This window comes from Nuphar pumila, chromosome 14 (assembly GCF_984573655.1).
Source record: "Nuphar pumila chromosome 14, dmNupPumi1.hap1.1, whole genome shotgun sequence".
Classification (NCBI taxonomy): Eukaryota; Viridiplantae; Streptophyta; class Magnoliopsida; order Nymphaeales; family Nymphaeaceae; genus Nuphar; species Nuphar pumila.
Window position 1 is genome coordinate 7,591,757 of NC_143262.1, and position 26,631 is coordinate 7,618,387.

Genomic DNA, 26,631 nt, shown 5'->3' on the forward strand with positions numbered 1-26,631 from the left:
GTACAAGTGATTATGCTATCACATATAACAAGTTTTAATATATTGCATAGTTATGTAGATGCAAACTATATAGGTGATCTTGATAAGATAAGGTCTACTTCAGGTTGTGTTCCAATATGGGAATGACCTAATAAGTTGAATGTTAGAGCTTCAACCAATAGTAGCATTATCCATTATTGAGGCTGAGTACATGACATTGACATAAGCTAAGAAGGAAGCACTTTGGCTCCAAGGTTTGATGGGCAAAATTAGTGTGCACTTTAAACCCATGATTTTATTTTTTGACAATATCTGTGCAATATGTTTGGCTAAAAACCTAGTTTATCACAAGAGAAAAAAACATATTGTTCAATATCAATACATTCGTGAAGTGGTGGAGGATGACCAAGTGAAGGTGTTAAAGGTTGGAACCAAGTAGAATTTAGTGGATATGTTAACTAAGGTGGTTGAGGTGAAAAAATTATAATGGAGCTTGGTTTCTCTAAGTATCAAAGTAAGGTAAACTTGATGGTTTGCCAATGGCACGCAAGTGATTTCCTATTAAGGTAGAGATTGTTGGATTAGATGATATCAATCACCAATCTTTTCGTTATTGGGGTTAGTATATCTTTTTTTCACTTTGTTGGAAGGTATTTCAGTCATTTAGGTCTTATTAACAATAAGAAAAAAAGAGGCATCTTTATGCTTAAGGATAACTTTTCCCATTGTAGAAGTTGAGAGTAGATGTGGTTTCGCTTCAAAAATATTCCCACATTCATACCCTAGGTCTCAAAGGTATTTTGGGGGGTATTTGTCATCACGAATCTCAATGGTTTGCATATAAAGAAGTGAAAATACGTCGTGAGTCTCTTTTGGTGAGGTTGTTGATTGTTGGGTATTGGGTGTTCATCAGATTGGGAAGGTAAGGTTGTTGATCCCGAATCTTGTATTCTCCTTGTGACCTTTTGTATTTTCATTGTGACCTCTTTATTGATAGTGAAATCTTGCTTGTTAGCTTTGCCCATGGATGTAGCCATTTGTGGGTGAACCACATAAATTTTAGTATTATGGTTTGTAACTTTTTGTTTCTTTATCTTTTTATTGCTTTTGTATGAATGTATTTTTGAATGCTTTTGTGGGTTGTTTAAATTGATTCAGTGTTGTTGGAATTGAGCTTTGACATTTTTTTATAACTTAAAGAAACCACATCCAACACGAAGACCTTGATGCTACAGAATGACATAACAGGAAATTTACTTTTGATTTCTATTAATGTTGTCCATGCAAATCGACCTTAAAATTTTTAATATTTTTTAAATTAAAAAAAAAAGTAAAAGTGACATTCAACTTGTTTTAGTTCAAGTCTGAATCTACCGATTCTCTGAATCCAAAACCAATGTTAACAAAATCGAGCTCTATCATAAGCCAATATGTGTCTAATTACTTAATATTCTAGCCACCATCTGAAAGGAGAATATGGTATAAAAGCATGACATGACCAAAAAGTTGAACATGTCGACAGTTCAGATTTGGATAACAAATTAATCTAATGTGCTTAAATATAAAAAAATATTTCTGATTAGTAATGTAAGCTATTGTGCACTGTGTTCGCTATGCTACTACAATAATAAATAGGGCAGTCTAGAGAGGTGTTCCACAGTAGGCAATAGCTAGTAGATTACACAAGGATCTGATTTTCTTTTAGGACATGTTTGTGTGCCACAGAAAGGCTGGGGTTCCATGGAAATGCACAAGCCCCACCTCCATGCAAGAAACATGTCTTAGATGAAGACCTTGTTCTTTTGATTTTATGAGCACTTCACCATGAGTATGCAGCCTTCAAAGTCTCCATATCTACACATTATGACCCCATCTTCATAAACCAGCTTCACCGCCTACTTCTTTCATAGAAAGTTCATATAGCCAACTCCATCACATTCGATCATGATGTTGCTCTAAAAGCAAACTTTAACTAGAGGTTCAATAGTAATAACTCTAGTTGAGGACCTGACATACATTTTCAACAAGGGGGTCAATTCAGGGGTCACAGGTGCCAAGGTGGATGGTTCAATACCTCACAGAACACTTCAAGTGCTATCTATCAGTACTACAAAAAACCAAATCATACAACCTGTCAATGTCGACTTATTCAGAGAGAACTTACATCTGAGTCGTCTCCCATGACATATCATGCATTTTTCTCTAATTATTCAAATGAAGATTGGCTCTCGGATTCAGGTGCCTCTCATCGTATAACACCAGACTTGAACTCTCTATCCCTCAACTCTGACTATCAAGGTAGTGATACTGTTAAAATTGGTAACAAAACAAGTGTGTATATCTCTCATATTGATGATTCTACTTTCTTTAATGCTAGTATTAAATTTGCTTTATAAGATATATTACATGTTTCTCAAATTAAGAAGCAACTTTTATTTATTCAATGATTCACTCAAGACAATACAACTATTTTTGGGTTTCACCTGCCTCACTATTATGTTAATGATTCAGTAACAAGAAAAATATTGACTCTAAAGTTTGTAATGTTTGTCAAAAAAGGAAACACCATAAACTTTTCATTTATGTTAGTGTGCATGAAATTTATAAACTCTTAGATTTAATATTTGTTGATGTGTGGGAACCTGCCCCAATCTCTGGTACTCATAGTTTTAAATATTATCTCTGTTTTGTGGATGATTTCTCTAAATTTACCAGGATTTTTTTATGAAAATTAAATTCGTTGTGGCTATTATTTTTCAAAAATTTAAAGATATGTTAAAAATGTTATTGGCTTAAAAATCAAGTTCTTACAAACTGATGGTGGGGAGAGAATTTAAAGCCTTATATACATTTCTTAAGATCTTTAAAATTGGACATTGGATTTTTTGTCTATATACACAAGAACAAAATGAATCAGCTGAGCGCAAACATCAATATATTGTTGAATTAGGGCTCTCACTCATGGGTCATGCCCATGTACCTACCCAGTTTTGCCCATATATCTTCTTCACAACAATCTATTTGATTAACTGTTTACCTATCCCAAACCTAGCTCTTAAATCTCCCATGAAGTTTCTTCTCAACCAAGACCCTAATTACACCTTTTTAAAAATCTTTGGATGTGCATGTTATCCATACCTAAAACCTTACTAAGCTCATAAATTAAATTACAAGTACTCACACCATATTTTTCTTGATTACAATCCTAATCACCATAGATATTTATGTCTCAATCCCACCAATCAAAGGGTCATTGTCTCCCGCCATGTTGTTTTTTTCCTTTCCAACCTCAACAACCTCCTTTAACCAAACGCATGCCCAGAGTAGAGACTTCCTTTCTCTTACCCATTATTTTCCCTCCAACTATCTCACTTGAGTCCCATGTTTCCTCACCTCCCTATGGTATGTCACCCATATTGTCTACCTCTTTCTAGTCCTTCCTCACCTCCTTCACTCCTTGTCGTGTAGTCTACCACTTCACCTGAACATGTCCTCCCTGACCCTACTCCTTTCCTCCTTCACTCACTGGTCACATGATCACTCATGCCTAAGACATAACACTTAAGCTAAAACTATTCCAAGCAACCAAACACCCTCTACCTATTGCTCTTCTCTCTTAACTATTCACCAATATTGAGCCCACTACTTTTAAATAAGCCCAAACCCAATCCCATTAGCGTGATGCTATGCAGACCGAGTTATCTGCCCTTCTAAAAAATAAGACTTGGACTTTTGTTCCACTTGGTCCATCCTAGACATAGGATGCAAGTGGATCTATCACATTAAACAGAAAGAAGATGGATCTCTTGAGCGATATAAAGCCCGCTTGGTTGCCAGAAGCTTTCATCAAGAAGAAGGCATTGATTATTTTGAGACATTTATCCCTTTTATTAAGCCTCCTACTATTCATGCAATTTTTTCTGTGGCTCTTGGGTTAGTGTTGGCTTATTCACCAACTTGATGTGCACAATGTGTTCCTTCATGGTCCTATTAATGATGATGTCTATATGAAACAACTACCAGAATTTTGGGATCATCGCTTCCCTTATCATTTGTATAAGCTCAATTGAGCTCTCTACGGCCTCAAGTAGGTACCTCGGGTATGGTACCAATATTTGAGTATTGTTCTTTTGAGCAATGGTTTTGTTGAATCTCGGGCTGATGCTTCTCCATTTATTTTACACAAACCTCATTTGACTTTTTATATCTTGGTATATGTTGATGATATTCTAGTCATAGGCAACTCTCTTATGTTTGTTTGATCTTTAATTACATGCCTAAGTCAAAGATTTGCGTTAAAGGATCTTGGCTCTCTACATTAGTTTTTGGAGATTGAAGTAGTTCACATTACATATAGTCTTTTGCTTTCACAATGCAAATATATTCTGGACATCCTACATCACACATTCATGCTTGGAGCCAAACTGATCAGCACACATATGGCTCCATCTACACTGCTAACATAAGACATACTGTTATTTCATGATCCTACACTATATCGTAGTATAGTGTAGTGGGTGCACTGCAATATGTGACTCTTACCCGTCCTGATCTTGCCTTCCTTGTCACTCGCGTATGTCAGTACATGCGCCAACCTTCAGTTGGCCACTAAAATGCAGTAAAAGGGATTTTGCGATATCTCAAAGAGACAGTCCATTATGGTTAATTTTTTGATAAGGCTGTCCACCTCGATTTCACTTTCAGTCTTTTCATATGCTAATTGGGCTGGTTATTCAGAAGATCAGAAATCTACTTCCATTCATAGTGACAAAAGTTTAAAATGACAAAATATCGGTAGTAAAAAACTTGAGAGATTTTGAAAATTTTCATATATCTCACATTTTTTTTGGCAAAATCTTGGCAATAAAAAATAAATTAAAAAATACAAAAATTATTTTTATAAGTAAATATAAATAAAACACATTTAAAAATAAAAAACTTGGGGGTCTTCATGATAAATATTTGTTAAAAACGTAAATATCATGATATTTGTCATGGTTTGAAAATCTCATGAGAAATTACCATTTTAAACTTTCAGGCAATTTTTCACGATATTATTGTGAGTTTTTTATAAATCTCGTGATATTTATCATAGAGCTTTCAGCTATGCTGTGCATCTTGGTCCTAACATTATTTCTTGGAGTTCAAAGAAACAACATGTGGTTGCTCGTTCTAGCATAGATGTCGAGTATAGAGCAATCACAAATGCAACAATGAAAATTTCTCGGGTTCATGCTCTGTTTCAAGAATTGTGTGTTCTTATCCATTCACTACCTACCCTCTAGTGCAATAATGTGTTTGTGACCTATCTAGCTGTGAAACTTGTTCTTCACAGTCGTAACAAGCACATTGAAATTAATGTTCACTTTGATCGGGACCATTTTGCCAAAGACAAACTCAAGGTGTCTCATATTCTTTCATCCGATCAAACTATATATGTTTTCACCAAAGCTTTACCGATTTCACGGTTTCAGTTTTTATGATCCAAACCCAATGTCTATCTCGCATTTATAGGAGAATATTAGAATACCATACCCAGATTCAATAACCTGGTCCGGATCTGGCACCAAGAAGGTTGAAGAAGGAATCAAGAAGAGTCAAGAAGTTCACATGAATCAAAAAGCTTTATCCATCAAAGAGTCCAAGAAAGTGAAACCAACTCAATATTGTACTGTGGGTCTCCTGCACACCAAAGACTCCTCACATGATAAACCGTTAAATGTTCAAGTCCCAATGAAACTCCTCCAACCCATGAACTCTTTCCTACTAAAGGGCATGAAACAAATACTCCATAAGGGTCTCATTCATTTTGTTTTGTGCCGTTTCTTGTTATTTTGGATATAGGCATGACATATTTTGCAGACTGATAATTTGTACGCACTAGTGCATCCCTACCATTGTGTTGTTTTTTATGACGAGGAACCGTCGCCAAAGCGAGGAAACCTCCCGGCGACCACCCTGCTTTACGTGGCCCACCTCTGAAAGCTAAGAACACACCCGCGCCGCAGTGAGGTTTGATCTGGTGCCTTCATCTCAGCAAATGACATTTGATAGTAGAGGCACTTATTTATCACTTGACAAACTAGCAGCATGCCAGCATCTACTTAAGTCTAAATTGTACCCAGCATTAAAACTTAAACCTACTGCCTGGTACAGCTAATATATGATATGAATCTGACAACCACATTTAATTCCAACAGCCTTCACTAGCACAAAGTGCCACTGAACCCCTACTCTGTAATTGAGAGAGATGGTCTTCTTCCAAGCGCATGGCAATCACCTGCAATCCCACTTGGTGATTTCAGGTCTTCAGGCAATCTGATTGAGAATCAACCTTCAGCTTAATTTCTATCTCCAATGCATTAGTCACCAGGGTGAACCCTTTCTCTGCTTCAATGTTTGTTGCTCAGTTGGGATACAAATGTAGTGAAGAAAACCAATCAACTGAAAAAAAAAAAAGTGTAGAGGCATATGGAGTAGGGCCTGTCAATGGGTTTGGGTATGACCTGATAGGATTTAATCTGAAAGAACCCCAAGCTTTGGCTTAATGAAATAGGTTTGATTAGCTAATCAAACCTATTTCATTAGCAATCAAAACTATTAGCAAAATAAATGAGAAGAATCTTCTCTCAAAAATACAAACTAAAAAGACCCATTGTGAAAAGGTAACAAAATTTGGAAATATTCTCATGATTGTTAGAAATTAGCATAATACCCAAGAACTCACAAATTTCTAATCAGACTATCATAATCTACTCTCTCAAAGCTAGGCCCCATCAATTAAGCACACCTTAAAAGAATCTGAATTTGTTTGAATCATATTGGCACCGTCGGGGCCAGCAGCAGAGAAAAATAATGGCACGATTGGCATCGTAATTAAGATTGCAAATGGGTTGGATCTTCAACCGGGAATCAACTGAACTGACCTGTATGTCAGATCCAGAGTGTGTACCTGGTCCTCAAGTTCCGGATCGAGTACTGGATCAAGATTGACCCCAGCTATATCCAATATGTTCGCATCTCTAATCTTAATCTCCAAATAAATAAAACCAAAATCACCATAATTTATGTTCCCTACTAAAGGGAAACAATATATTAGCATGTTCATTCCGACAAAAAAAGTGTGAATATATACCATCATCTCCATAAAAACTCATAATTAATGAGACAGTACAAAACCTACAATGTTGCAGAGCGTGCGCGCGCACACACACACACACACACACACACATATATATATATATATATATATATATATATATATATATATATATATATATATATATATATATATATATATATATATAATGAGTAGGTGTAGCCGCCTAACACTTTTTTGACCTACTGCCATCCTACCAGACTTTTGAAGGGAGTTTTTCATGTTTTCCTTAAATCTGACCAAATGGATGTGTTTTACATGAGGTAAGTTTTTTTAAGGTTTAGAAATCAATGGTCTAATATTTTCATAAATATTTAAGACTTATAAAATTATATTTTTTTTTATCAAAAAACATGATCCAATTATTATTTCCTAGCAAATCGAGCATTCTCAACACATTTGCAGGGTCAGATTTGCGAAAAACAACCTGAAAATATTGTTCCCTTGCAATAGGTTGGTTGTAGGTAGGGCTAGAAAACGAGCCAAGCAGCCCGTGGTTCGGCCTGCCATGAACTCGTTGATACAGCAAACGAGCCAATCCATGAGCTTGTTAACCAAAAATGAACCGAGCAGGAACAATGGGTGCTCAGCTCGTGTAAGCTCGTAAGGATGTACCATATAGAAATTAAGTACAACATTTATCATAAAAGGTAATTTTGTATATCTGGTTAGATTATATGGCATGTGAAAAAGAGGGCTGAAGTTCAAATTCTATTGTTGGTGGGCTCGGCTCATCCAACTCGAGCTCAACTCTTCTAGTTACAAACACGATCCCAGCCTGAGCTGGCTTAAATGGTAAATGAGACAAGCTTGAACAGGCTAGGCTAGGTTCTTCTCTTCTCTTTCAGCTCATTTATCAACCTTAGCGGGTAGGCAGCTACCACTTTTCATATATGTATAAGAAAATATTTGCTACAAATGAAGGTAAGAAACTAATGAGCTAAAAATCATAGGTGCAAGTTGTATAGACTCAAACTAACCACATTGATGTATTCAGCATGATCTGTTTGCTAAGGATCAAGCCTTGGATCATGCTTTTTTTTAAGTAAAAATGTGATCTTTTTGAGTTATGAAATTTTGGCACATTGTGAGCCATTGATTTTTGAACCCCTTTAAAAACTAATTACTTGCCATATGATTCAAAACAAGTTTCTTACTAAACAAATCAGATAGATTACATTTGTAACACTTAATCTACAAAAAATAATTTTTTTTTTAAAGAAAATAGTGATTTCTACTCCGTAGTAGCCAATATTTACCATATATAGAGTAGGGTGTAAAAATGGAAGAAACATTTCGTCCACTGTTATTGAACACATCCGCCGCTGATCGCATGTGGATCAACAATAGGTGTTTTTTTTGTGAAAAATGACTTTTAGCAATGGTCACGACCGCAACTAAATGTTGTTTTTCTGACCAGACAATTAACGATGGTCATGACCACCACTAATTCTTATAATCTGGCGATGGACGTGTGTTCAACCGCATGTCGGACGATTGGACATCCACTATATACACTCAATGGTGTGTGTATATATATATATATATATATATATATATATATATATATATATATATATATATAGAGAGAGAGAGAGAGAGAGAGAGAGAGAGAGAGAGAGAGAGTCCAATAACAGTGGACAAGCAAATCATCCATTGTTACATCAGACAAACATGCATGCGATAAGCAGCTAAAAGCACCTTCTGCACATGCACCGCTCGTTCGTATGATAGTTCAACGGTTTTAATTATATATATAATCTAACATTAACCTAGTTTTGTGATTTTAACCATATTAAAATTAAAATCTTTAAAAAGTCACAATTTTTAAAATATATGGCTACTTTTTTAGGTCAAAAAGGTAAATTTGATGGATTTATAAAGTTGTTTTTTGGAAAAAGGTATTTGACTTTTTAATTTCCTTCAAGTTCAAAAGACCTTTAATGCCCAAAATGTAACCCTGCATTTTTTAAAATATAATTATTTTAAAGATATTTTAATCAAATTTATAAGGTTGAAACTATCTAATGTTAAACACAACTAGTTTAATGTTAGATAAGACCTTTTTAAAAAACGTAACTTTACAGATCCATCACATTTACCTTTTTTACTTCATAAAATAATCATATATTTTCAACTATACCAATTTTTAAGGGTATTTTAATCATTTTAAAATGGTTGAATTCATCTATTCTTAAACACAACTGGTTTAATGTTAGATCATATATATAAATCCCGTAATAGTAAAACAAGCAAATCATCCACTGTTATCGGATGATTATCCACTACTATCAGTGGCATTTTTTTTTCAAGTTAAAACAAGAACGTGACCATTGCTAATTTCTATTTTCTTGCCCAACACATTAGCGGTGGTCACCACTACCGCTAATGTGTTGATTTTGTACAAAATCAACATGCCACAATGAGTCTGACGTCGTTCAACATTAAGGCCGTCCAACTTATGACTTTTCCTATATATAGAGAGAGTATTATCGAACAAGGTTCTCATCAAACATTGTCGAACAACTATTGGCCGACTTCAATTTTACTAGAACTCGAACAGTCAATGTCAGGGGTATTTAAACAATGTTTACCCTGTTCCCCACTCGATGCTCTTTTTGCACCTCTCTCTCACACACACACAAGAAATCGTAGATGTTGGAGCACGAATGAGGGTGCCATGTTCTCTCCCTCTCCTAATTGTCTCTTCTGCTGCAACTAGGGATGCACAATGAACCAAGTCAGCTCAAGCTCAGCTCATCTTGTATATGAGCCAAGCTTGAACTAAGCTCTGAGGCTCGCCCGAGCAAATGAGTCAAGCTTGAGTTTTTCGTGCTCCTCAGATTGATAGGCATCTCCAATTCATTTGAACGATCTATATTCCAGTATATGACCCACCTACGGGGCGAATACGTAGAGGAAATCCCTGTGGGGAGGTGCAAATGTCATGAAACACAAATCCTACCACCTCAAAATCCTTGAAAAATAAAAAAGGGAATCAAAATGGGGAAGTCGCTTCTTCTTCTTATTCCTTTTGATATATATATATATATATATATATATATATATATATATATATAGAGAGAGAGAGAGAGAGAGAGAGAGGATGCATAGATAGGAGGTGGGGGTTCACGGCAGTGGCGCAAGGTCGGCCTCTGGTCGGCGCCCTAATGGGGAAGGAAAGAAGGAGAAGAGAGGGGAGAAGAAGGAGAAAAGAGGGGAAGGGTGTCGACTGGGGTTTGGGGAAAATAAAAAAAAGAGAGGAATATGGTATGCGTAAACAGAATGGGAAAGGGGGCAAGGAAAGGTTGGGTGCCTTAGTGGGTCCCACCCATGGAAATCCTTACCTCTACTCAAACCGGGTATGATCTGGATTTGGATTGAATCCAAACCGACCTCAGCCCGACACTAAAATGAAGCACGAAAAAGAAATAAAAAATAAAATAAATAAAATAAATATAAAAATATATATATTTTGTCCAAACTAAGTAAACGCCAAAGATCAAATTTATTCACAATATTGTCTAAAACTAAATCTTATAATTAGTTATATTTTTATTTATTGTTTAAAACCCTTAAAAGTTTATGTTTGGATCGATCCTGTGTATTTTAAATCTTCGAAGTATGTTTAGAACCTCTAATCCCTATTAAATTATTTATTTTCAAAATATTTAAAATAACCAATATATATCTCAAAATTAAATGGTTGATTAACTATTATGTGACCAAAATACCCTTCTTTTGAATTTCTTCCAAAACATCGCCAAAATGCATCTAGTTAAATTCAAAGACACCTCAAAAACCTAGATGAGTTTGTGACTCTCTCTCAAATAAATAATTTTCATGATCGTTTGAATATTTTAACAATATTTTATCTAGAAAAATTATTGAAATGACCATTTTACCCTTATTAGACAAAAAGATATAATTAAATGTATAAAATACCCAAAATTGACATTTAAAAGATAGAAGCACCTTTTTGAGTCAAGGGTAAGGCTAATTCTTTATTTATTTAATATCTAAAAAATTTACAGGCTTTACGTCCTACCCCCCTAAAAAACAATTTGTCCTCATAATTTTTACTCAAATACAAATAACTGAGGGTACTTCTCTCGCATACCCGCTTCGGGTTCCCATGTGCACTCCTCGATACTATGATGCTACCAAAGAACTTTGATAAAATGAATGGTCCTAGTCTGCACAACTTGTTTCTTCCTATCAACAATTCAAATTGGCCTCTAGATAATGGATAGATCTTCCTGAATATCCACATTTCTGTACTGAATGGCGTGAGAAGGGTCGTGAACATACTTATTGAGCATGAATACGTGAAATACATTATGAATCTGCGAGTACTGTGGTGGTCACTACACGAGATAGGTTGCCTTGCTAATCCTTTCTACAACTCTGAAATGACCAACATACCTTGGACTAAGTTTACCCTTCTTGCCAAAACAGAAAACACTCTTGGTAGGAGAGATCTTGATAAACACAAGGTCATCAACCTCGAAAGTGAGCTCTTTATGACGACGATCAACATAAATATTTTGATGACTATGTGTTGTATGCAAACGATCACGAATAATCCACACCTGATCTGTATAATGTTGAACTGCCATATGCGACTCAACACTGTGGTTGCCGACATCATCTCAGTAAATCAGCGATCTACATGGCCTCCCATAGAGTACCTCATATGGTGCTCTCACCAGTCCTCAAGCCCTATCCCTTTCAAGCTGCCCTTGAGCCTCGTCTCTCTCTCTCTCTCTCTCTCTCTCTCTCTCTCTCTCTCTCTCTCTCTCTCTCTCTCGTCCTCTCGCTGATGGCGATTTCATCGTAAATCAAGGCAAGGAAAAATAAGCTCGGAGGTCATCTCATTGATGTCGATTTCGTCAGGTTTTCATGGTTTTGGATGTTCCGATAAGGATTTTTCTCGCTTTCTTCTGTCGCATGGGGGAGATCTTCATAAATTTTAGGCTTTTCTTGCTTTATTTCATGATACCCCTAAATGTTTCCCATTTTTATGTGATTTATTGGTTTTTCAGATGTTCTAGCCTTTTTCTTGTTTTTTTTTTCATATTGAAGGCATGCTAATTAATTTTGAAGAGGATTATCATGTATCTGATGGAAAATCTAGGTGTTTCTTCATTTTATGATACCCTTAAATGTTTCCCATTTTTCTATGATTTATTGGTTTTTGAGACATTCTACCATTTTTTTTGTTGTTTTTTTTATGTTGAAGGCATGCTAATCAGTTTTGATGAGGATCATCACCAAGTAGTGTGACTCAGCTCGATACTCAACATGAGCGAAGCCTAAACACCAGCGGTTCAAGCTCGGGCTGAGCTCGAGTTGAGCTTGTACACTCATTTACATGGTCACCAAGCTTGGCTCGAGCTCGACTTGTGTGCATCCCTAGCTGCAACCCACTCCTACCTCCCCCTCTCATTTTGATGAAACCCACAGGATTCCTACAACAGTGTCACACTACTTGGCGATGCTGCTATGGCAAAAGAACTGTTGATGACTTCAGAACCTACTCAACGAGCCAATGCTCTCTTATTAAAATGATGTTTCTTGTTTCTTTGTCACTCATCTCTCAGTTTCTTTTCTAACTAATCTTTATTAGTTGAATCTAAGACGAAAAAGTAATTTATGACATACAAGCATGTTTATGTGAAAAATTGATGGCTCACACATGCATATATGCCTGCTGCCAGCCTACCACAAGTAAATAAGTGTTTTTGGGTTGTTTTTTGCAAATCTTACCCTTTAGATGTGTTCAACATGATCGATTTGCTGGAAAATGACACTTGGATAATGTTTTTTCGATAAAAATAATTTTTAAGCATTGATTTTTAAAAATTATATGTCATTAATTTTTAAATTATATAAAAACCTACCTGAGTGTTAGAATACATGTAAATCACATGTGTATGGTGAGATTTTAAGAAAATAAAAAACTCTTTCAAAGACCTCTAGGTTGGTGGTAAACTAGAAAAGTGGCAGACAACTACCACCTACTCATATACATATACATGGTTAATCTAAAACTAGCTGTGTTTAGGGATAACAGTGGACTGGGGTAGGGCAGGGGACAAGGTTTTCACCCTTGCCCCGTCTCAAAATTTTGCCCTTTATCCTTGCTTCCATCTCCACACAGGTTTTGATTTTAACCTCCATCACCAGTCTATTCCCCATTTCATGTCCTCCAAATGGGGCAAGGTGGGGGTGGGCACATCCCTAATTGTGTTTAACATTAGATAGATTCAATCTTACTAGAATGACTAAAATACTCTTAAAAAAATGGCACCTTTGAAATACATGACTACATTTTTGAGCATTGCATGTCTTTTGAACTTAAGGAAATTGAAAAGTCAAAACACTTTTTTCAAAAAGTTAATTTTATGAATTCATCACATTTACCTTTTTTTATCTCAAAAAGTAATATATATTTTAAAAAATGCCACTCTTTTAAATGCATTTTAGTCATTTTAACATGGTTGGATTCATTTCATGTTAAGTACAACTAGTTTAATGTTAGATTAACTCATATATATATATATATATATATATGATAGCATTTGCTACCCTCGTGAGTAAGAAACCCCTAGTTAGAACTCATAAGGAGACTTTTTAGCATGGTCAAAATAGTAAGAATCAACTCTTGGATCATAGTTTTTTTTATATAAAACATGTTTTTTTGAGGTTTGAAAATTTGAAACATTGCTGCCCGTTGATTTTTTTAAACCTGATATGTAGAAAAAAATAAAAATATTACAGTTTTTTCACTAGGTGTTCCTTACGAGGGTAGCAAACATTACCCATATATATATATATATATATATATATATATATATATATATATATATATATATATATATATATATATATATATATATATATATATATATATATATACATAAAGAGAGAGTGGGGTGTTTAACATTTGCTATAATCATTTCTATGTATAAACGACTTAACTCATCTTTTATTTTGTTGGCCCATAGATTAATCAACATTTCATTTTTAATGGGAACAAGCTTTTGAATCACTTGAATCTGACCTGTGTATGTCTTTTTTGTGATGCAGCTTGGTTCGTTTACCCACCCTAGTTGTCTCTCTATATATAGAGAGAACGAGTAATGGGTACATGCTAAATGAGTTTTTCAGTTTTTTTTCATTTTTTTTTAAAATTTTGACCGTGATCTATGTACTTGATTTTATAGGCATCAGCTCTTGAAGCATTCACACATGAGTAGGTTTTTATAACTTTTGGAAAATCAACTGTCCAAAATCTTTGTAAATTTTTGAGTCTCCAAATATCATTTCTTTCATCGAAAACACATGATGCAGGTGTGTATTCACATTTATGGGGTTGGAACTATGAAAAAACACCAAAAGAGCAGAAAAACTCATTTAGCACGGATCCATTACTCAGATGAATTTTGTTTTGCACCCTGCTATGTCATTCAAGGAACTGACAGAGAAAGGACCACTGAAATTTTGGACAAAGTGGATCTTAGTACTCTATGCATCTACTGCTTTTGCAACTATAAATCTATTTGTATTCGTGTTTCTTTATCTCCATTGATTGAACCCTTCAAAATTAAAGGTCACTATTCTACTAAATCTACTAGTTCATTGGGTATGAATGCTGATCGAAGCATTTAGCGGCGACTATTGATATTGGTATTCTTGTCATAAATGGTAGTTGCAGATGCTTTCATATACGGTGATATGTAGAAATCACTTATCTTTGAAAATGTATTATTTTAGAGAAAGAAAATTCAAGTGGTCTGAACTTTTTTTTGTGCTTTTTAATTAAAGTATCATAATGGTAGCGCTAAGGCTCCCGTTTGATATTATTAAAGTGGTTAGGTTAGCGAGAAAAGCTGAACCTACTACGAGCCCGCGCCCACAGCCAAAGACTAAAGAGTAATCCAACTTTAGAATGAATGTGAAGTGTCAGCATTTTAAAGCGATAAAAGGTTTGAATATTAGATCATATTTTAATTGGTTATGTTCTTAAATGTGTCATCTAACTTTGACCCAATTCTGAATGAAAGATGTAATGCTTATATATATATATATATATATATATATATATATATATATATATATATATATGTATATATATATATATATATATATATATATATATATATATATATATATAGAGAGAGAGAGAGAGAGAGAGAGAGAGAGAGAGAGAGAAGAACATTTATCATTCAGAGAGAGAGAGAGAGAGATTATGGCCATAGTAACAAATATGGGCTATTTTCTGAAAACATTGCGATTTTACCTTGTTATTTCCAAACTCGATATAATCCTGAGAAAATCGTGATATTTTCAAATATTGTGTAATTTGAAAAAATTATGATATTATTGCATTATTAACTCAGTGTTAATAATTTTTATATTTTTATATTTTTCTTATGTATTCTTTCAAAATTTATATGTACCATTTTTTTTTAAATTAATATCGATATTCGAGAGATTTTCCTGAGCCAAGATTCCCAAGAACAAGATTTATGGCTATAAGTATTCTCGATGGGGCATATGATTATTTTGCGATTTAAAATTTTAAACACGCCAAGAGTTAATTCCCCTCTCATAATCTTTTGCAAATGCTTGGGAAGTGGGCCGTTTGATTCGGTGGGGCGCAGTGTTCGTGGGATGCCTGCCACGTGGGGTCAATGCCTGCTCACCTACGCAAATGCAGAACGTGCGGACAGGCAGAACGCTACTTCCCAAAGGGATGCATTTTGCTGTCCCTCTCTGTTCTACCTTTTGAAAAAAAAACATGCACTGGATGAACGTTCTGGGTTGTTCGCGGACAGGACAGAACACAGCACCCTGTCCTTGTACTCCGCTGTCCGCGAATTAAATGCCCCTTGAAGCACAAGGAGAGCTGGGTCATTTGCATGAACTTTTGTGCTGGGCAGCTCACTGCTAAAGTCAGCTATTAGATTGTTCCAAATATGATTCGAAATTATTGTGTCGGCAGTCAGCTGTAAAATAAAGTCAAGACAAAAGCCTTTCACAGACACAATTATACAAACAATCTCTCTCTCTCTCTCTCAAAAGTGATGTTTCTGCCTACTCGTAACCCGAGGATGTGAATCCTTGTCATATTTTGCACTGTCCTGTTTTTGAAAAAAGAAGTATATTGAACAAATCACTTTGTCTTTGGGCCCTCATGATATCTAACTCGATAAATAAACAACTGATCTTACTAGTCGGTGTAATTCAATCCTGCTATAATATATCTATAAAACAACAGACCTTTATCACTAAAACCATGACTGTAAAATTTCAAATTTGCTGATCTAAAGTTGGCATGTTCTTCATGCATCATATTATATAGAATATATATAGAAAGATGAAGGCTCCACCAAATACACATCCATAATCCAAATGGAACCATCAGGATCTGAATTTGGATATAGAAAGATGAAGGCTCCACCAAATACACATCCATATATATATATATATATATATATATATAGAGAGAGAGAGAGAGAGAGAGAGAGACCCGTATTTACATGATCCAAGTCTAATCTGATCATGGGTCACATGATGTAAACTATTGCTGAAGTTGGTTAGGTCCTCAATAGTCATATTCTTATAAACCCCTACCTGTTGCTGCCATGATATCAAGCAGATGGTTGCTATCATGATTGGCTTTACCAACTCGACATCAAAATCTTCAATTTTCAACAACTTTTTTCTTTTCTTTTCAGGGAAAGATTCAATTTTCAACAACTGCTAGCTTCGGCGAGGGTTCCTTGTCATAAAAAAAACCAAACTGCCCAGCTTCTTAATCCAACCTATGAGGCAGCTTTACCTGAATGCTGTCCATTTAACGCCCCCCCCCCCAGCAAAGGTGTTGCCAAGTTATCAGCTCAGATCCTGTGAGCCAGCTTCCTAGTTGAGGACCGTTCATCTTAAAAGATAAGCGCTCACGAAGGCAGCGAGGAAGCAAAAATCTGAGCCAGAGAATATGTACTTTTGTACACTTCATCCTAGGCTGTTCTATGCAAGAATCTTACTCTAAAAAAGTGGCTGCATCTTGCCCGTGAATAGTATGCCTATAAGTGCGGCCCATTGGCAGAACTAAATAAAGAAACATGTCAATGGGTATGGTTTGACCCGAACCCGACCCGTACCAAACCCTATAGGGTCAAGGTTTGGTGATACATAAGAAGGTCTGATTAGAATCCAGGTCAGACCCGAAGGGTCTGATTAATATATGGAGCTGGGTATGGTTTGTGAAATTTTATAACATACCTCATCCCGACCCGAGTTTGGATTAAGATCCATAATTTTTAATGTAAAAAGTAATAAAAATATTATTTTACCGGGTATGGTTCATGCAATTCTTATAGGATCTAAGCACGATTTCCCTTATGGTGAGACTGATTGGACTTGAGTCTGAAACCAGTACCATTATCTAAAATCAGGTTTGGGTTTGGTTCCACCAAGGTCTGAACCAAACCTGACCCAGCCGTTGACCTAATCCAACAACATTGGCAGAAAGACCATGAACTTTTTTTTATTTACACGAAGAAACCACCCGCACGAATAAAGACCTAGCCACGCTGGCTCTGCCTACCGTGCTTACAGCCACTGTCCTGGTAGCTTAAAACTTTGTGAACTTATCCCTTGCCCCCAAGGAGTCGCTACAGTTCGGCTTGCGCAAGGGGTGACACCCATGAGATTTGAACCTAGAAGGCCTGCCTAGCCCATCCCACTACACCAAACCCCTTTGGGGTTAAGACCATGCACTTTAAACATGGAATAAGTTATTTACTGCGGGGTGTTGGTTGTTATTCTTGGATTGCAAAAGTAACTGGTAACAGTTCTCTCTCTCTCTCTCTCTCTCTCTCTCTCTCTCTCTCTTGTTTTTCCTGGGCTAGAGCAAAGAAAGCTCTTCAATCACTGACCGCACAATTGGCAGTCCTCCAGTCTCCCAGCCCACCAAAGAGTCCTTAACCAGAAAAGCTGAGAACTCGTATGGGTGCTAATAACAATTAACAATTTCTTTTTAAATGATAAGCCTCTGGATTTTTTATTTGCTCTTTAAACTTTTATGTTTGGTAACATCTCATGAGCTTTGAACTCGCATGCAAATGAGAGAATGAATCTCTTTGGGGTTGGCCAAAAAAACATCAAAAAATGGGTGTTGAAAAACTTTCGTTTGCAAGTCATTTTGCTTTTACAAATGAGAATAGTTTTCTCATTTTTGTGAGAAACACAATTACAAGGGGCCTCATGTGATTCTGATTCATATGACTAAATCAAATTTGATTTGGAGTCGCATGCAGCACAACAAACCAACACAATGTTTAGCATTGAATGTAGTTCCTTGCATGTTAGAGTTTATACATAAGGCTTATTTTGAAGAACCCAACTAAACAACCACGCTCTAGGCCAAAATTCAGACTTTGGCAGCCACGATTGGAGTTTCCTGATATGTAATTAACTATGAACTATGTAAATGATACCTTGTCAATAAAGATTGGTTGCTTTTCTCTGTGAAAGGTGTCTTAAAAACTATCTAACACAACTAAACATGAGTTGTCCACAAAGTCTCCGCACACCTGGCTATGTGGTTCAGCTTAAGGCATTCAAATTGAAGGACGTCGATGGTTCAATACTTTGGATGTGTGTCCCTTGCCTTAACGTCAAAGCAACAAGGAAGAGGGTAACCATAGGATTTCAACCATTTGAGAATGGGCAAGAGAGCATTCAATCTCTCCTTGATCCGACCACCTGAAATGAGGTTTTCCTGTTGACGGATCAAGTGATTTGACAAAATACAATTTTTTAATGCTTGGGCAAGTGATAAGCCCATGGAGTTTTATGCTGCCAGAACAGTGATCATAAGTACGACAGGCAGAGCCAGCCCAGCTAGGTTTCTGATCTTGGGGGTGGTTTCTGTGTGTAAATATCAAAAAGAAAATCACCACCGCCATAACTTTAATTACCACCATCCATTGTTAAACGACATTAGCACTTTTGGTGGGCCTCATTGCTTGCACAATGAAGGGTGGTGATTAAAGGCTTGGACGGTGGTGATTTCAAAACACAAAAAAACTTATTTATGTTTTGTCAAATCACCCTATCCGTCCTCGGTTTCCTCTCGGTAAATATCAAAAAGAGAAAACTCAACATGAATCTGGGTGACTGTGTCATAACCTGGACTCCTGTGGCTCACCATGTACTCTGAAATAGAAGTTTGCCAAAGAGTTGGCTTCAACATGATCCTTCCTTTTTCATCTACCATTTAAACAAGAACATTTTTCTTTAGTTTAAACCATACATGGGAGCAATGGTCCATGCAATTGAGACGCGATGCAGGGATACAAGTAGCCAAGGAAGTAGCTAGGCAGTAGAGTCTCATCAACATCTTGGTACTCTCTTGTCCAAATAAAATAGTTTCATTTGCATATACAGTTAGTCAGCAGAATTGTCATTTTTCAGGTACTGTTTTTCTTTTTCCCCGTACATAAAAAGGTTTATTTTAGGGGCAATCTTTGGTGCATATCAGGCACAATCTGGTTCACACCATCGTCCGATTCTCTCTCACAATTCAATAGTCTATGCATGCCTTCATGTGGACTCTAACACACATAAACATTAGTTTAGTTGCACTGTGCTTGTAACAACTTCCCAATGCTAGAACTTCACAATTTGAGGGAAAAAAAATGTCGAAATTGACTTTGATCAGTTTTTGTGATGGAAAATCTTATTGCAAGTTAATGCTGATAAATTAGGTGACAAATGTGCCTTTTAGGTCTAGATAATAGAACGTTTTTTATACAATAATCATGTTTTTACGTGCCATTTGAAATCTTTTATGAGGTTTATTACTGATATATGTTAAGGGTTAAAGTTGCTGCAACAGTTTTCATGTAAAAACGACTTAGCAAACTTCGTTTTTTTTTTCGGTCAAAATGACCCCATGGATGTGATCTACAAGCTGTTTTTAGTGAGAACCAAGTTTTGAATCACCGAAATCAGACCTGGCTGTACAGGTTTTTCTAGTGATGTAAAAATGAATGGTTGTAAATGCGTCAATTTTTTTTTATAAAAAAACATTTTTTATCGAAAAAACTTGATCCAAGAGATATTTCTCACCAAATCGAGCATGCTGAACATAATTAACTACAAGGTTGGATTAAGTCGAAACAACATTTTTTTTTATGATCAACAACAACAACACCCCCCCCCCCCCCCCCCCCCCCCCCCACACACACACACTTATTTCCAGTAGACAAGCCCTGATATGGCTATACAACCACAAGTTAATAGTCCTAATGTGGCTATACAACCATACGTTATTCAACCACCCATGAATGTGGGATTCAAACTTGCAACGTCTCATCACATCACATGGTGACTTGTACAAACTGCACCAACCAAACAGATGAAAGCCCTGTAGGCGAGTCAAAACAACTTTCATCATAAGATTCCAGCTAGATTATACCTGCAATCGACTATGCTAAATATAAACCCATATCTTATAAATGAACTAGGTTCTCATGCAAAGTGTTGCATTACAAGATAAAGAGAGCGGAAAAAACATTACCTGAAGGTTCTAAATTTAGTTCAAAACCCCAATGCAAACCAGCAGCCATTTGTAGGTCCAAAAATCAAGCCAACATTGTGTCAGAGCCAGAGGTATTCAGGCAACTGGCAAAAAAGTAGTAGAAGAGATGTGAAGAAAATCTGTCACATATCCTACTCTCTGCAGTAAAAAATTGTGGAAACTTTGCTTTTTCCCAATAAGCTATACTGTCGTACAATCATTTTCCGTGCAGTGCAAATGACCCCCTATTTAGCCGCGCTTTATATTGAGCATTATGCCACTCATCAACCTTATAATCCCCCAAAGAAAACAAGATCAATTCTCTTTCCTTCTTATTTTGTATAACTCTTTCAAGAAGGTGTGTGCACATTAAGTGGCATGGTTCGTCATCATTAAAAAAAAAAAAAGAACTTGAACAAATTGTTCAATACTATATATTGTTTCATATGTATGGTGCAATGTGACACCTGATTAATAATTGATTCCTTCTGTTTTTCATTAACGTTGAAGTTTTGTGTTTGAAATAATAATGGTAAAATGCACCATTTTTTTCCTACTCAAAATAAGCGATTTTTACATTGAAAAAACATGATCTAAGAGTATGATCACCACTAAATTAACCGTGTTAAACCAATGTTGTCAGTATCGGTGTCGGTACCCGAATCGTTTGGCCAACCATTCAGGTGAATTGACCGATACCGATTCTCAAGTGAATCGGCTAAAAAATAATAAAAATATATTTCATTTCAATCAGAACGTGACACTTGTTAAAACTATTAAAATAATATTTAAAAAATTAATTGTAAGCATCTTTTTACACTTATTAAAAAAACGGCCTATTCAGGTCAGTATCGTATCGATTTTCTGCGGACATGATACGTATAGCCGATACTCACCAATGCTGATAACATTGTGTCAAACGCTTCAACGAGACAACTTACATCGTGAAAATCATAACTAGATTGTGGAGACAACCGTTTGTAGCAGATATACATCCCGCATGTCTGGTAGGAGCAGCTAGTGCACTTCACCTTGTGTTGGGAGGTTCAAAACCCAAAGGTATAGTTGTATAACTGGTAGGGGTCTGCCTAACCCCAGCTTGCTATAAAAAAAAAAGATATACATCCAGACATATAGATCCTCACTGTGGTACCAAACCATGATTATAAATTCTTGAACGTACAGGAGAGAGTTAGTCAGGGACCCGGACCATCCTGACCAACTATGAAGGCGTGCCAAATGGGGCCCACAATTGTGGGATCCACATCAACAGCCAGCATGCCTCGCCTATGGGGGACCGTAGCAACCCCACCTTGTACACCATGCAAGAGGGTCGAATCCCAAGGTCTACTGTGGTCCACAGCAGACACCAAAAGTCTACCGTCTAGGTAGAGCAAGGGAGGAAAAGAAAACAAGGAAAATAAAGATGTATACCTCTCTACCTGCACCCTATCAATAAATAAAGAAAAAAAAGATGATATTTTGAATGTGGCTCCCATGTTCCTACTAGAAGAGCGCAGAAGCGAAATCATGCAGTATGTCAATAATTCACTACCCTTCTCAAAAACCGAGAAAGACACAAATCCACTCACTTTATTATGCTCCTCTTACTCCCCCATTTGACTGCACTCTCTCTCTTTCTCTCTCTACCTTCATCTTTTTAAGGCATCACCAAGATGGTCGAGCCAGATGACCATTTTAAGAGTTGGGATCCCCATTTCTCGATAATGGCAACCCAAGATCACTGCCCATACTTTGATTTAGATTCAGACTTGTCCTTGGGTATTCACCTCTTTCTTTCACATCTTTAATCTTTGCTTGCTTTTTCTGTCTTTGCTAGCTTTTTACCCTTTGGGCTGTGGCTGTTTTAGCAGTGTTGCAGACTCCATTGATACCCCATTACCAATTGCACCAAATGCAGTACCTAGCAGCCATGGAAGACTGCCATATCCAGAGTTCGGGCTACCTTCAAGATGCTGTCATCGATTGGACCGACCGGTGCAAGCGGAGAAGGATGCTCTACTTCCCACCTAATGACTCACATACCATAATGAGCACAGATAATTCTATGCAAGTAATGACCAACCATCTGTCTTTTTTTCAAGAGCCACCATGCTCTACTACTTATCCACACAGTGTCACCTACCATTCAAAATTCAAATCCTGTTATTCCCTGCAGAGTGATGATTACAGCCAGCTTTGGCATGAAGAATTAGACGCAAAATTTGCATGGTTTAGTCCGGAGGACATCAGTAATACATTATCAGGTGAGACAAAAAAAAATCATGTTTTTTGATGTTCTTGCTCCAAATTCTGTTTGGTTTTCTCCACTTATTTTCTTGGCTTTGAAGGACTGTTACCTAGCTGCAACAGTGAGGAAAATGGAGCGGTTTCTATTGTGAAAGAAGCTACCATTTCAACCATAGATCATGAAGATGGCACTTGGGGTCCTACAAAACCATCAATTTCAGGTCTCAATTATCTCCAATCCATTCAATTTTTCATAAGCCGATTGGCTCAGTTCTTTTGTGACATTAGGAGTTGTAAAAATTTTCTGGTCTAAAGGGGAAGCGAAGAGCAAGGTGGAGAGGAAGAAGAAGAAGGGCATGAGGCTGGCGTATCCCTTCGCTGTAGTAAAGCCCAGTGGAGTACAAGGAGACGTCACACTGAGCGACATAAACAAGAGGATTCTAAAGAGGCCAACAAGGCCAATACAGCACCCTGTGGGAGAATTTGCCAGGCTTCCCTGTGCGTCCGAGAGGGGCTCGGGTCTGTCCGGAAAGGCGGTCATCGCCCTGACCAAAATCCGGACGCAGGGAAGAGGCACCATCACCATCATTCGAACCAGAGGATGACTCCAACTTTTTCTTTCTTCCCGAATTTTGATGTAGAATACCGTTACAATCCCTACCACCTTGACTGTATCTATATCTATACGTATGCATGTAGTCTAGATGTCATTTTTCCTGCACATTCACCGTAATTAGATATACTCCACACGCCCCAAGGGGGTTGGCCTAGCGGGGTGGGGGTCTTGGCTGCTAGATGGACGGTCAAGATTAGATTCTTATGAGCGTCACTTCTCTTCTCTGGGCAAGCTTCTTGGCATAAGCCTAAGAATCAAGGCGCTCAACCTCAAAGTTTTAGGCCGCCGGTACGCTGACGATAAGTATGACAGGCTGAGCCAGCGCGAGGTCTTCGTGCCCGATGCTGTTTATTTGAGTTATAAATCAAAAAAAAAAAAAACTAGATAGTCCACACGTATAAAGGGAGCAGAGGCTGTTCATTGCACGCATGCAATGTGGGGCATGATGGCAGGAGAGAGTAATGATGCTGATGAAAGATGCCATATATATATGTGGATATCTAAGGGGAATCAAGGTGCAATGTGTTATTTTTATATTTTTTATAACATTTTTTTCTGTTACTAACTGAATATAAAATGGAAATTAGTTAGAGCCTACATTAAGATATGATCGCTCTTTTACTCTTATCTGTCAAGAGGGGCCGCCAAATTGACTTACAAAGCATCATGCTCATAAGTCATAAGCATGCTGAAAAACTCGTCAAAGTGACCAAAGTACCCCAATCCCGGTTTGCAAGCTCTTGAAGGAATAGTTAGTCATTAGAGATGAACATAGGGACAAAGGATAGCTCTGCCTGATTGTGGGTGAGCCATCAAGACATACCCAGCCCAGTGGGTAGGTGACTGCACGGATCGAGCAAAGGCAGGACCCGATCTCACTGGGTCAGGGTCAGAGCAGTTGAGGAATGCTCCAGCTTTCCCTTAGTAAACCCTATAGTTTTTTTATAGGCCTTTATTTTTATAGGCGTAAAGCCTATAGTTATTCAAACAGTTACATGCAATACGTGCTGCACCGGACCTAACCTAACCACAACATAAATGCTATCGGATGGACCAGACCGTACAGTTGGGGTGCGATCTTACAACGACGTCCCTTGGTAGGAACTGAACGCAAGTTCCTGTACAGGACTACCAGTTAATTATTTCTCATGTTAGGTGATGATGAGTCCACCTTGCACCTGCTTCTGTCCTCATAGAATTTATGTTCAAGTTTTCGAGATGATAATGTTTACAATGATTTTTTAGGTTTTTTTGGTTAAGAGACAATTTGTACTGTAATTTTTAGGGGGGCGTTTGAATCCCCGTCCACGGGACACACCAAGCCCGGGCCCCTATGCGCCCATGCAAATGTGGGATGCACAGACGGGAATTTGGTGCATCCCACTGGTGATTATTTGGCATTTGCCGCTGCTCCGTGCTCCCCACCTAACAGTGGCAGATGGACACTCAGAAAAAAACAAAAACAATACAAAAAATCATTGTTTTTGGGCGTGTAGACAGGGCAGGACAGTGGGTCCTGTTCTATTTGCAGACGTGCATGAACATCCTGGCGCGTCCTGTCCATGCACGTCCTAGATTCAAATGTAACCTTAGAGCCTGTTTGATGGTTTGTCTAGGATTGAACGAAGCATGTTTGATGATTTGTCTAGGACTGAACGAAATGAACAAAAAAGACAGAAAAAAACATGATTTTGTTTACGCAACGTTTGTTTGGACTGTACCCGGATGTTGTTTTTCAAATATCCGTTGTTTGATGACAATGTGCAAACAACTTGGACAGTCATGGATAATGGGCTGGATTACTTTATTTTGGATCGTATGACCTGATCTGTTCACCATTTTACATGTTTTAACAAGTTTATTATGAAATTTTGGCCCGGATATGGATTCAATTACGAAAGTATGTTCAATAATCTTCATTATTTTCTATGCAACAACTTTCGATATCAAAATTTCTTCTTATTCATTATTTTCTTCATCGTATTCAGCTTCTTCCTCCTCTTCGTATTGTTCATCATTTTCATATTCGTCCACATCTCTATCACGCTGCCACATTATTACATATCAAATTTGTGAAAAAGAAAAGGGAATCAATATCAGCTACAATTAATACGTAATACACAATAGTAATAAAATTTCAAAAAAAATGAAAAAATAGAGGCAGTCTAAAACATAATCATGTTCTAAAAATTTTGAAAAGAGAAAAATGCATATATCGATCTTTTCATCATCATCATCTTCTATCAAACCATTTGTTTCGTCCACCCTTCTTAAACTCCTTGGCCGCCTCGATGGCGATCTTGAACCGAGTGTCCCAGTGCAAGTGCCCACCCTTCTTGCCGTGAAGCATCTTGCCCAAGCTCCGGTTGGGCATGTACTCGTACACCAGGAGGTTGGTCTCATGGTTCAAGCATAACCCCAGCAATTGGACGATGTGGCGATGCCAGATGTGGCCAAGCGTTTGGATATCGACGTTGGCCAGAACCAGCTCCTCCCCATTTCCATCTGAAACCCTAATTCCCGCTTCCCGAAAGGGAGAGCTTGAGAGTGAGAGCAATAGAGAGAGAGAGAGAGAGATATGGTGAGACCATCGATGCATTTTTTTTTCCACCATCCTTGTTATTTTCGTAACTGAAGGATGTTATTTTCATAATACGGGGAGGATGGAACAAACAACGTCCACCGCATCCAATGTTTGTTGGAGCCAACGTTCTTTTTGGATTTTTCGTCCAGCATCGCGTGGGATGCTCCATCAAACAAGCCCTTAAGGGTTTCTTCGGTCCATAGGAAAAAGAGATTTTTATCAAAAGATTGTAATGCACAGCCATTCAAAGCATGAACCCCACTCAAGCATCGAACCATTGATTTCGAGATGGACGACGGATACCCAACAAACAGAATTACGGTAATACTAGCAAGAGTGAGATTCTTGAAGTCGGCACTTTTCAAAAAGATCCCTTCTTTTTTACTTCCATACATCTCCTAACGCAGGCCAGTCGTTCTCTATCAAGTAAAGGGGACACAAAGTAA

General features: G+C 37.2%; 1 protein-coding gene across 1 annotated transcript; it reads left to right on the plus strand.

Annotated features, from left to right (window-relative positions):
- The first annotated feature begins 22,411 nt into the window (after positions 1-22,411).
- Positions 22,412-23,590, plus strand: LOC149816233 (uncharacterized). Its single transcript, XM_089988074.1, has 5 exons — positions 22,412-22,465; positions 22,576-22,809; positions 22,915-23,002; positions 23,087-23,206; positions 23,301-23,590. The coding sequence occupies exons 1-5, from the start codon at positions 22,412-22,414 to the stop codon at positions 23,588-23,590; spliced, it is 786 nt and encodes a 261-aa protein (XP_089844200.1).
- The last annotated feature ends 3,041 nt before the right edge of the window (positions 23,591-26,631 follow it).